This window comes from Tinamus guttatus, unplaced genomic scaffold (assembly GCF_059628265.1).
Source record: "Tinamus guttatus ecotype Peru unplaced genomic scaffold, ASM5962826v1 Tinamus_guttatus_pri_ptg000027l, whole genome shotgun sequence".
Lineage (NCBI taxonomy): Eukaryota > Metazoa > Chordata > Aves > Tinamiformes > Tinamidae > Tinamus > Tinamus guttatus.
The window spans coordinates 7,067,354-7,079,004 of NW_028288561.1; the positions used below are offsets into that span (position 1 = coordinate 7,067,354).

At 50.7% G+C, this 11,651-nt stretch overlaps 1 protein-coding gene across 6 annotated transcripts in view; it reads right to left on the minus strand.

The window, feature by feature from the left end:
- The window catches only part of KCNQ2 (potassium voltage-gated channel subfamily Q member 2), a 58,534-nt gene extending 57,079 nt beyond the window's left edge, over positions 1-1,455 (minus strand). For all 6 annotated transcript variants that reach the window (XM_088529280.1, XM_088529268.1, XM_088529259.1 and 3 more), the window contains exon 1: positions 1,138-1,455. In XM_088529280.1, coding sequence (XP_088385406.1) covers positions 1,138-1,433 — 296 coding nt within the window. In that variant the 5' untranslated portion in view covers positions 1,434-1,455. The remainder of the gene's footprint in view (positions 1-1,137) is intronic.
- Positions 1,456-11,651: the final 10,196 nt, after the last annotated feature.

Below are 11,651 nucleotides of genomic sequence, written 5' to 3' on the forward strand. Positions count from 1 at the left end.
AGACAAGCTCCCACAATAACTCAAGCCCCTTTGAGGGGACAAGGCTCCCACTTCCCTTCAACCCAGGCAGCATTTCATCTCTTGGACTGAAGCCTCCCCAAAAGGCCTCAATGTACAAAATGGCTGAGCACCAGAAAATGTTGCTCAGGAAAGCCACCACCTTGTCTGCGACTATTATTATGCAAAAGCAGAGAGAAGAATAGAGAGAAAAAAATCCCCTTGTCAAGGCTGAGAGAGGCCCTAACCAGCCTGGAAACCATGTACACACAAAAAACACCTAGACCAAGGAACAGAGCACCTGAGTGCCTGTCTCATGGCACCCAGGCCTGCAGAAGAGCCTGGTGGGACCAGGGACAGTCCCAGAAGGGAGGGAGTTGCATCAACGCAGCAATTTATCCTGACCCTCCTTTTGTAATCCCTGAAACAACAGAAGTCACCGGTGCTCCTCATGCAGCAAAGCCCTCCAAGGGGGTGTTTGTTGGTCAAACGGTGGGTCAGGTGTGACCATTTCTGGTGACAAAAATGAAAGAGAGGGGAGACACACACCCCGGGATGCTCCTTTGTTTACCGCTCCTGCTCTGAGCCTCAGGAAGCCCCAGACACTGATTAGCATTTCTTTCTAGACACATCTCCAATTCAGACGCTTCCCACAGAGGCGGAGGGAACATAAAACCCTTCAGAAGCCAGTGTAGGGCCACCAAAACACCCCCAAACCCCAAGCCCAAGATGGGGACAGAGGAGAAGGGGGGGTTGGGAAGGAGAACGGGTGCCTGAGCAGCGCTTTTTGTTCCTCGCTTCTCCCAGCATTGCTATGGTGATCGCAAAGCGAGACGGAGACACCGTCCCTACCCATCCCCGCTGCCGCTCCAGCCCCGGCACTGCAGAAGCCTCCTCTTGCCCCACGCGCTGGGGCAACCGGTGCAGGGCCCGGCCCTGGGTGCAGCTTGGTCCCCTCCTGGGTCTCCAGTATCTCCCCCTCACCATCACACACCCCCTCCCTGGACGGTGCAGGCTGGGCACAGGGTGCCCTGGACAGCGCAGGGTGCCCAGGCTCCCCGTGGGCACTGCGGGAATAAACGAGGGGAAGGGGGGTCCCGGCCGCGACCACCCCTGCTCCCAGTCCCCCCCTTCACTCACACATATGCGTGGTAGATGAACGCCCAGCCCCGCGGTCTCTCGAGCACGTTGTAGAGGAAATTTTGCAGCTTGCGGTAGAAAGCATTCCTCTTGGGGGGCTTGCCGCCGCCCGAGACGCCGGAGCGCGGCTTGCTGAGGATGCTGCCCCGCTTGGTGCTCTCGGAGCCGGCGATGAGGAGCGCCCCGTCCCGGCTCGAGTCCGGCGCGCCGGGGTCGAGCCCCACGAAGCCCACCTTGAGCTTCTTCTCGCCGGCGGGCCCCGCGTAGACGCCGCCGTTGCGGGATTTCTGCACCATGACGGCGGCGGGGGCCGCGGGCAGCGCCGGGGGCGGCAGGGCGGCTCCGCCCGCTCCCCGCCGCCGCTCCGCGCCCCGCGCAGCCGCCGCCGCCGCAGCCGCCGCTGCAATGTGCTCAGCCCCGCCGCAGCTCCGCCCGCACTAACCCTTTGCGGGCCTCGGCGGCCCCGGGCGGAGGAGGAGGCTTTTGCAAACCCCCGCTCTCTCCGCCCTCCGTCGGGCACCGGCATCCTCCGCCCAGGATCGGGCTCCGCCGTCCTGCCCTCAAAATGTCACGCCGTGCCATTCCCCGCACCCCCTGGGAAGCGAGCTGCTGCTCCTGCGCTGGGCTGTGAGCTCTCCCCAGCGAAGCAGGCTCCAGCATTGCCCTCAAAAATAAAAAATAAAATAAATCAAAAATTAAAAAATAAAAAGAAACCAACATTCTCCCCCAAAGCATCCCAGAATCCACCTCCCCCTCGCCAAAATAATAATAATAATAATAATAATAATAATAATAATAATAATAATCAAGCTTTGACATTTTCTTCTCCCCACCCCCAGCTCTGGCATCCTCCCTCCCTCTTCATCACCTTTCCATCCAGATCAGGGCCCGGTACTCCCTCCTCAGATTCCCTCAGGGAGGCTCTTTCAGGGACAGCCCCCAGGGCTAATACAGGTGTGAGAACTGGGCAAACCCCATGCCGAGATGCGCATCCCCGGAGCTCCAACGTGCTCCCATTGCAGAATGATGGGGTGGGTTTGCAGGAGGAACCCAAGTCCAGTTACCCTCTCAATGGCTCCAAGCAAACAGGAGGGCTCTCAACCAGCCAAATTTTCAGGTCCAAAACCAATTTCCACACACTTCAGACTCCATTCAGCTTATTTGATGCATTGAAACTCCATCCTGATACAGCCACCAGGTTGGGCAAATCAAGCTCCCAAATTAAGGAATCCATTTCCAAATGTGCTGACCAAACCCAACTCTTTAATGAAGACTTTTGATTATGCTCCAACTTCACCATTTCACCTCATATAACATGACTGGCTTCATGCCCCAAGGAGTATTTCCTCCTCATGCATCTTCACAGGGCTTGGAAGACACTTCTCTAGCCTAGAGAAGCCCGAGAAAGCAGATGTATATGCAGTATACAACTATACTCCACTAAAAGTGATGATTGCAGTGCAATGGGAAAACCTATAGCTCAAGACCAGCCTTGGAGGCTAAGCCAAGCCCATCAACAACTGCTTGGGGGAGTTTTCTATCATGTAGAAGTCAACACATCATGGACAATGCCCAAGCTCCACGCTTACATCCTTCATAAATAAATTATGCTTTAAGACAAGGCTTTCTAGATGTAAATAACTATGAACCTAGACTGATCTTTCCTCTCATCCCAACTTGGTTATTTGGGGAACACCAAAACAGTTTCCCAAGATTTCATCAAGCAGCAGAACCACAGCAGAACAGGAGCTCAGCCAGTCTGCTCCTGGGGCAAGAGCTGAAAAACACAGTTCTGCCACTGGTGTTGACACTTTTTCTAGGACTTTCATATTTAAATATGAAATAAATATTAAAAAAAACTTATGGAGAGCATTTCCCCAATCCTGGTTTTGCCTTCTACATTCTTTCCTTATGCCTAAGGAGAAGCCCAGCATCCAACGGATTAGAGGACCACAGAGGCTTGAATTCCCATCACTTACTCTCTAAATCCAATCCTGTGCATTAAGAGCAGAGTCGGCATGGAGCAGCCCTACATTTTTATGAACAGTATGCTTTTCTGACCCACATTCTTGCTGACACATAGCTAAAAAGTCATCTCTGCAAGTCAGGCAGAAAACTAAAGCTGGGTTAAATAACAGAAAAACAGATCTGCAAGTATGTCAGCGAATAAATTACTCAATTCAGCGAGGGGCCATTCTATTCATTATTTGTGAACACTTGTAAGATCATTATTGTTCTTTAATAGGGTAGCCAATTACAAATGTGCCTGGCACTAATGTACAAAGTGCATTATTATAGATCCAGCTACACAGTCCAAAAGCAGGAAATATCCCCCTCCACAAAAAGGCCAACAACACACAGAGGAAGCAATTTTCAATTAACAAACTCAAGACTACAAATAGTCTGTGAGCTCTAAAGAAGAATCTAAATTCATCTCGCTCCTCTTTGCTTAATTAGTTAGTTGTTTGCCATGTTGCACTGAAGCTTTTGGGGTCGCCGGTCTGAGCCCATCACAAAAATAGAAGTGGACCAAGGCAAAGGATGGGATTTCTTCTCTCCTAAGCTCTAGGTGGGCTGCATGAGATGTCAGAGTGAGATTGTACCAGCTCTCAGGGGTTGTTTCTTCACTTTGGATGGAGATAAAAAGCAAGATTAAGACAAGCAAGGACACTTGAATAATGATACCAAGGGTGTTCTTCCCCTGGACAGTGGAAACTCAACTGCATCTACTGCAAAAAGACCAATTCAGAGGAGATGGAAAAGGCCTGAAACCTTAGATGATCCATTCCAGCCTTGCTCCATCACTCCCTTGCCCTTTGGTGTTTCAGACATGCTCAACTCCTTCTCAAGAGATATTTCATGACTTAACATGGAGTATAATGGGAGTGTGTGTAGAAGCAGCTTGGCCAAGTGGAAGAGGCTTTGCCCAGGGTGGCAGAAGAGCTGTTCTTTGGTCCTTCCATCAATATGCCCTGGGCCTGACCACATCACTGCTCACTTTACTGCCCATTCCTTCAGCCTGCAAGCTGTTAAGAGACCTAAATACACTCTTGCACAGCACCTAGCATACCCTGAGTCCATAGTAGCGGCAATCTCATGGAAACGACTAGGCTACAAATACTCAAAGAACTAAGATGCAGCCAGTTGTGAAGATGAGGTTTGTTACGTTGTTACTTCTGCTGAAGGACAGAAGAAAAGACACAGCCGCTAACATTGTGTGAATTAATGAAATAAAACCAGCACTAGGAAGGTGCTTTTGCCTGATCCAAGGACATTATGTCTCCACAAACAAACAGAATTGAGTCAGTTCTTTACTTTCAACACTGCTGATAGCTTTAAAACACAAATGCCACAGCAGATAGGTTTTGTCTTGCCTGCAGGGTCTGAGCTATCAAGCTATATGAAGATACAGGAAGTTCATGCTCTGTCCTTTGGCAATTTTTGAGACATAGTAAGAGACGACTGGTGTGAAATGCGGGAATATATCCCTGGAGTCATTCCACATTTGGAGTGCACAATTGATGCCCTTTCTTCAAGCCTGCACAACAACTGGTGGTTTGCACAAGCTATGACAACATTGCCTGGGTTTGTAATGCTCAGCTTGTTCCTGGAGCTATGTCCAAAACCCAAGGCAGATGGCTTCATCTCACCTTGCTTGGAGCTTAGCTCCCCAATGGCTACACCATTCTAGCACTAACCCCATGAGAGTGAAGGCGCAAACGGATCAGTCATTTCCCACCCCACATACATCCCTCTGTCTCCCCAGCTGTGTCTCTTGCAGCCACAATCTCAAACAAGTCCCCTGGATGCCACATTTATTGATTAGTCCCAGGCCTTGTGATGATAAATAGAGTTGACTTTTGGGTTAACCGTGACTTTTGCCAATGCATGTCAAGGTGTTTTTGACTTTGAAAGCAGAAAACCTGACCTAAAAAATAAAATAAAATAAAAAGCTCAATTTATAAAGATGGACCCATCCTGGGAGCTGTTGCTCCCCAAGGGTAGGGTTTGAGCAACAAGGGTTGCTCCCCCAAGTGTGGGAGAAGAACACCACTTCAGAAGATGCCTCTACCCTTATACCACCAGTAAGAGAAGTTTTTGTGTCTAAATGAAGAACCCAGCAGATGATCCAAGAAAGTCAGATGGTAGCAGCCCCTTCCCACCACTAAAGTATATAGTCTCAAGTAGGGTCTTTCCCTGAAAGATGGGAAGGCTCAACAGCAGCTGGTCACCAGACCAGCAAAATGTCCACTAGGAACTTCCAAGGGAATCCACATTAAAAAACCTTTGGAGTAGAGCAGCACTGGAGTGCACCAAGTGTAACTCAAGGCAAAGATGACCAATGCAAAGGGGACAATAAATTCCACTTGGAGCATAAGCCAGCACTCAGAGGCTTCATCCTGAGTGAGGGGGAGATTTGGAGGCAGCTGCAGAGAACCAGGAGCATGGTGGGGAGGAAAGTGTTAAGATGAGTGCACAGTAAAGTAAATTAGAAGGGAGCCTGCTTATCACTGCTTTTAATTGAGCTATAAGGAAATGGGCCTTCAGTAAGAGACAGAAATTGGCTGAACAAGCTTAAATTAGATTGAAGATCCATGCCCCGTTTATTGGATTGAGAAAGGGATTAAAAGCACATTATAAATCTGTAGTCGCTAAGGACACAGGGTTAATGGCAGGTGCAGTAGCCATGTCTCACAGATTTGAGAAATCTCTCTCCTGTAGCCAGGGATGGTTTGACCTGAGCCTTCTGCTATGGGTGAGCATCCCAAAAGGGGATGGTCACTCCAGGCCATGCAGCTGGTCAGGACACAGCAATGAGTGCTACTCCCATGGGATGAACACTGGTGTGGGGAGATCACCATGAAAAAGCAGGTTCCAAAGAGCAAGGGCCTCTCTTGGCACTCACTTCCAGCCACATCAGCACCAACTTTTTTGCCAACCTAGAAGGAAGAGATACCAGACTGCCATCCAGTTCCAATCACATTTAACAGTCAGCAACCTCAAAGCTAATTAAGTCTGCATCAATTTTCACAGGAAGAGAAGCAATTCCTCCTTCCCTTTAAAGGGGATCCTGAAGGGTGAACTCATCTTCATTAGACACCAGAGAAGGGGATCACGAGAAAATACCCCTAACATTAAAATGCTTCAGTTGGCACTCATGCTCAACATGTTAATAAAAAACAATGCTTCATTAGTGCTGCTGCTGGCAAAGCTATTTGTTCTGTATTATCTATTTACTGGATGCAAGATTTCTGCACCCCATCCTTCTTTGTCCTGTTCTTCACTCCCAGCTCTTGGAGCCATCTCCAGCAAGTATCAGGACAAAATAACACTCCATAGGATTGGCTAGACCTGCAGCTGGAAGAGCCTGACAACATGAACAGAAGTCTCCCCATCTTATGAAAATGACTTATCACATTGCACAGGATCAACCCTGCAGGGAGACACACATGCACCCATCTAACCTGGAAGAGTCGTGCTTGTTCCTTCTAAGCATGATCAAAATTTATGAAGCTTAAGTATTAATTTATGCCTTGCTGGCCTCACTGTAAAGCTGGAAGTAAGAGGGACTTACCCAGACACATGAAGGAAGGGGCACGCTCAGAGCGCCCACAGAGCTGAAAACACCCCCCAGAAAGGGCTCAAATCGCTCTGGCTTGCAGAACACCTCCCAGCACAAGCTGGGCAGCCCACCTAGGGTCCCTCTGTCACTCAGGGACCCACATCCATCCTGATCTCCCTGCACCCAACCAACAGTGTCCCCTTGCCCCTTCAGGTCTCCTCATAGTCCCTTCCCCAACCAGTTCCCCATGGCTCATACCTCTTTCTCAAACTCCAGCCTCTACTTTCCCCTTCATTAGCCTCCAGCTCTTTCTCTAGCCTCCTTAGAGACCACACACAATTCCCTTTCTTCATTTATACAGTTACCTTGAAGGTATTTTTAGCCTGCGACCATGTTGCCCCTGAGTCTTCCTTTTTTTTTTTTTTCTAGGCTCTATAAATTTATCTCCTAGTCATTCCCCATGCCCAGCAGCACTCACATAGCCCCTCCTGACCTCCTTGCTTTCCTGCCTCATCCCATTCCATGGGGACCAGGACCCCATAACATCCAGCTCCCCCTGCACCCTAGGCCCCATCCTTGGGGACAAGGCTGCTCCAGGATAACCTCTTTGCACCCCATGGCCACCTCTCCATAACCCCCTTGAGAACCGACCTGCAGCTTTTTAAGCAGTAAAACCAACCTGGGTTTATCCTGGTAGCTCTTCTAGCCTTGCGAGCGCAGAATCCACCCCAGAATTGATCTCCCTAGAACCAAAAACCAAACCCCTCAAACACCTGCTTTTAACTGCTCCCATTAAGTGCTTTGCACCTCATCAAACACCTGCCTCCCACCAGCCCCCACGCTGAAGAACAGCCTGCATGAATATGTAGGGCCTGGGGGTTGTCATCAGAAGAGAAAGCCTGTGCTGCAAGAGATAACAGCTCTGACACATCTCTCTCCCTGAGAGATGAGCAGTGCAGAAATACAGCAGATTTCTGTGTTTGATTCGGCAAGAAAGTCAGAAAAAAAAAAGAAAAGAAAAAGACGGAAACAAACAAGCAAAAAAAGCTTCTAAAGGTCCCAGGTGGCCCTTAACCCAGGTGTCATGAGTTAAGCAGGGCAGTAGCTTGCATTAAACTAATTATTTTATCTTTTTGTTACTGAAACAAAGAAAATCTCCTAAATATAAAAAGCTATTTTCTTTTTTTTCTTTATTTTCTTCTTTTTTTTTTTGGACTGTTTTTTCTTTTACAAAACATTGAAATGGGAGTTTTGGTGTAAACTGCCAAAAAGCCCTGACCGAGAGCTGCCCGTGCCCAGGCTCATCGCACCTAAGTGCTCCCTGGGCAGACATCCACAGCGGCTGGAAGGGTGGAAAGCGCTTGGAGGATATAAGCTTTGCAAAGGGTGCCAGGCGAGGGGTCATTTAGAATCCCCAAGACTCGACCATCCTCAAGGTCATTTATTTCCCAAGGAGGAGAAAGAGGGTTTTTATCTTTTTACTCTTTTATCCTGAGCTTTTTGCATTGCCAGCTCGTTGTGCACGAAGCCCAGACCAAAGACAAGGAGGCCAGGGCTAGCAGAGCTCCCGTCTTCACCCCTTCCTCATCCTCACTGCACACAGTGGCAGCCCCAGCCTCTCTGCTCGTCCTCAGGAGCACGTTGCACCTCGGGGGCATTCTGCACACCTCAGTTCTGCTTCAAGGGATGCAGGGCCTGGCTATCAAGTCCCAGGAGACCAGCAGTCCCTTGCTTCCCCTCCCTCCGTCTTTGGGGATGTCAGGGACACCCTGCCCACCTCGAGGAGACACGTGCATCTCCAGACATGTCCCAGAGCCCTGCTGGAGCCTCCGCATCTCCTGTCAGAGAGGCCAGGCAGGCAATCAGGCTCTGCTCCGGGGACATTTGGGGACTATATTTGATGGATCATCTGGAAGTGCATAGCTTTGGCAGGCTAATCATTGCAGCCCGTCTCTGGCAGTGATTTATAGGTCTGTGTTAGACGCAGTAGAAAACAGAAGGGCTTTGCAAGGTGAGACGTGCTGGGTGTTGTGATGCTGTCGGGACGCAGCCCCCGGGACAGAGACCTTGCTCGGTGCTGAGCCCGCTTTCCACGATCATGCCATGGACTTGGTGGTGCGTCGTTCCTGCGCCTACCACGGAAAGCTGGTCCAGGCCTCCAGCAGCAGGACCAACTTGGGTAACCTCCCATGATAAGGCTTGAAGTGGCTGGAAGTGTCATTTAACCTTTCCAGTAAATGTGTTCCCCAGTAGCAATGTGTTCATTGACTTCCAAGGGAACAGGATGTAAAGCCACGAGACCTTCACTTGGCCCTCATCCATAACAGGGTGCAGCTCCAAATGCTACCAGAATAATTTCGGTGTCCCCACACCTTTTGAGTCAATGTGAGCTGGCAGGACCTTCCTGGCCACACAGAGTTAAGGCTCAGTACTATGCATAGGGGATATCAGTAATTGATGAGGAAGCAAAGGGAAGTGTTGCTGTTACTGACATCCCTGTAATGAGTTGCATGCTGAGCTCAGCCCACACGTGGTGCAATGCACCCCCACGGGTCCTTCTCCTCACCCTGCTGGCACTCAGCATCCCTTCCCTTCTGGAAGAGCATCCATGCGCACTCGTACAGGACCACTGCCCCTCTCCTTGTGCTGCCAAGCTGGAGAGGCCTCCTGCTGCCGAGCGGCCACGTGCCGGAGCGCAGGGCGATGCGCTGGGGCTGTGCCCGGCACACGGGGGATCCTGCGGCCGCTGCCTCCACTTGCTCCGAGCGCACAAGGGCAGCGAGCGGCTCCAATTGCCCCCGCTCAGCGCCTGGGGTGCGGATTCCTCTTGCAGCCTTTCTGAAGCTTCATCAATGTTTTAGAGTGGCCCAAAGTGCCTGCTGAGGCGGCCAGGAGGGGCATGAAACTCGTCTTAAATTATTAAACGCACATAGGCAGACGTGGGGCCGGATGCAAAGTGCCTTGTTTCCCCTTCTCCCATGTGCTGCAAGATTGCCCAGCACCAGCCAGCCGGACCGTGCAGAGGACTGACCAGAACTCATCTCACAGCTGCTCTTTTCGTACAGGCTGCTGCTGCAAGCGGGATTTTCTTAAGCCACCTCTAAAGCAGCTGGTTGGGAATAGTGGGAAGAGCCCACTTTGACTTTCCTGTAACCTCCAGTAATTTCCCCCCGTGCTTTAAATGCCACATTAAAAAAACACGTTTGCAAGGAGAGGAGAGGCTGAGAAGCCCTTGGCAGCCATGAGCCACTGCTGTACCCAAGGCTGGCTCTCCTGGCCTTGTTGCAGAGGGACCAGGTGCCTCTTTCCACGAGGTGGCATCCCTGAGACGGAAAGCATCCGATTGGAAAGCAGGGATGGGGCGCTCTTTCCAAAAAGGAAAGAAAAATCCATAGGATGATGACAGGTCTGTGGAAATAGGGAGCTGCAAGGGCCCAGGGCACCCAGTTGCACAGGGAGGGACCGAAGGGGAAGGTGCCGCTTCGAGGTGCATCTTGCCAGCACATTCTGCATCCCTTGTGCAAGTGCCTGTCCCACAGGGATGCTTTTTGGGTCCACTCAGGCTCATGGTGAGGTTTGCCAAAGGCCGCCTGGGGCCCAGTTCAGCCCATGATAAGTCTTCAGACCCAAGATTTTTGCTAGAGCCAGGTCATGGCTTCATTTGATTTTTCTTTGAAATCCTGAGAAATTCAACATACATAGTATATTACTTGATTTTCTTAGACCCTGGTGTTCTGAAGAGGGGCTAAATCAGAGCATTTTTGTTTATTTGGACTCCCTGCAGAGCCCAGTCCTCCCAAACAAGGGGATGTGCCGTTGCAGATGTCTCCAGCCAGGCCCCATGGGGCACAAAGTGTGCAGAGATGGGGCTGAGTAAATAGGAGCTGCATGAGCCCTAAGCGAGCCTGAATTAAATTCTCAGGGGCTTTATTTTTTCCTTCTCTGAAACAACACTGTTAATTACCACGTCACACACACCTCACTCCCCAAGGAGATGTTTTCCTATCTGGAGAAATCCAGGATGGCGCAAAATCCCCTGTGCTTGGTGCAGGGGCCGTCCAAGGAAGCTGAGAACGGAAAGAGGAGGCTGGAACATGAGATTAAACCCTCAGTGGGCAAACAGCCTTTGAGGTCACCATGTAGTGCAGCAGATGGGCACAGCGGCTTTAAGTCCCTCTCCAGGCGCCAAGAGCTCAGGTTTTGGCTCTGTTTTCTGCAGTGACTCAAGGTCCCAGGTGGAAGCAGATTGCTGCTCCTTGGCCACCTTGCCCCAAGGGCCACCACGTGTGGCTCCACCTCTCTGGAGTTCCCATGCAATGTCCCCTGAACAAACTTACAGGCCCCAGGATGCTCCAACATAGCCCTAAACCCACCTGTGGCCAGGGGACACCCCCCCGGTAACCGCACACCGTGGTGGGGACACACAGCAGAGTCTGGAGAGGTGCCGGGAGGCTGAGCCATCCTCCCTCCCACCATCCCTGGGTGCCTGTTCCCCCTACGGCTGCTTCTCCCAGAATGATGGGTCATTGCGGAGAGTCAAGAAGATGCTGCTATTCTGGTGGCCTTTCTAGGAGCTGCGGACATGCTGTTTTCTCTCCTTAAATGCTGTACTTTTAGGGGGTTACTCAAGCTTATTGCATGGAAAAGTCAAGCCGAAAGGGCTGTACAAGGATTGTTAAAGGGCCCCGTTGTTAACAGGCTGGGAAGGGAACTGAAAACTGGCTACCGCCTCTGCATAGGCCGGGATAAGCAGCCCAGAGCCCTGCACCGGTGGAGGCGAGAGCTTGGGATCACCTGGGCCCTGTAATGTGCATCTCCAGCTTTCCACCCTGCTGCAAATGGGAACGCACAAAACCCAGCCACGTTGTCCCCCTCAATGACACACACGCACACAGAGCTCCACACCTTTGGGGTTCATTGGGGTTTTTTGTTCTTTTTTTTTTGGTTTTTT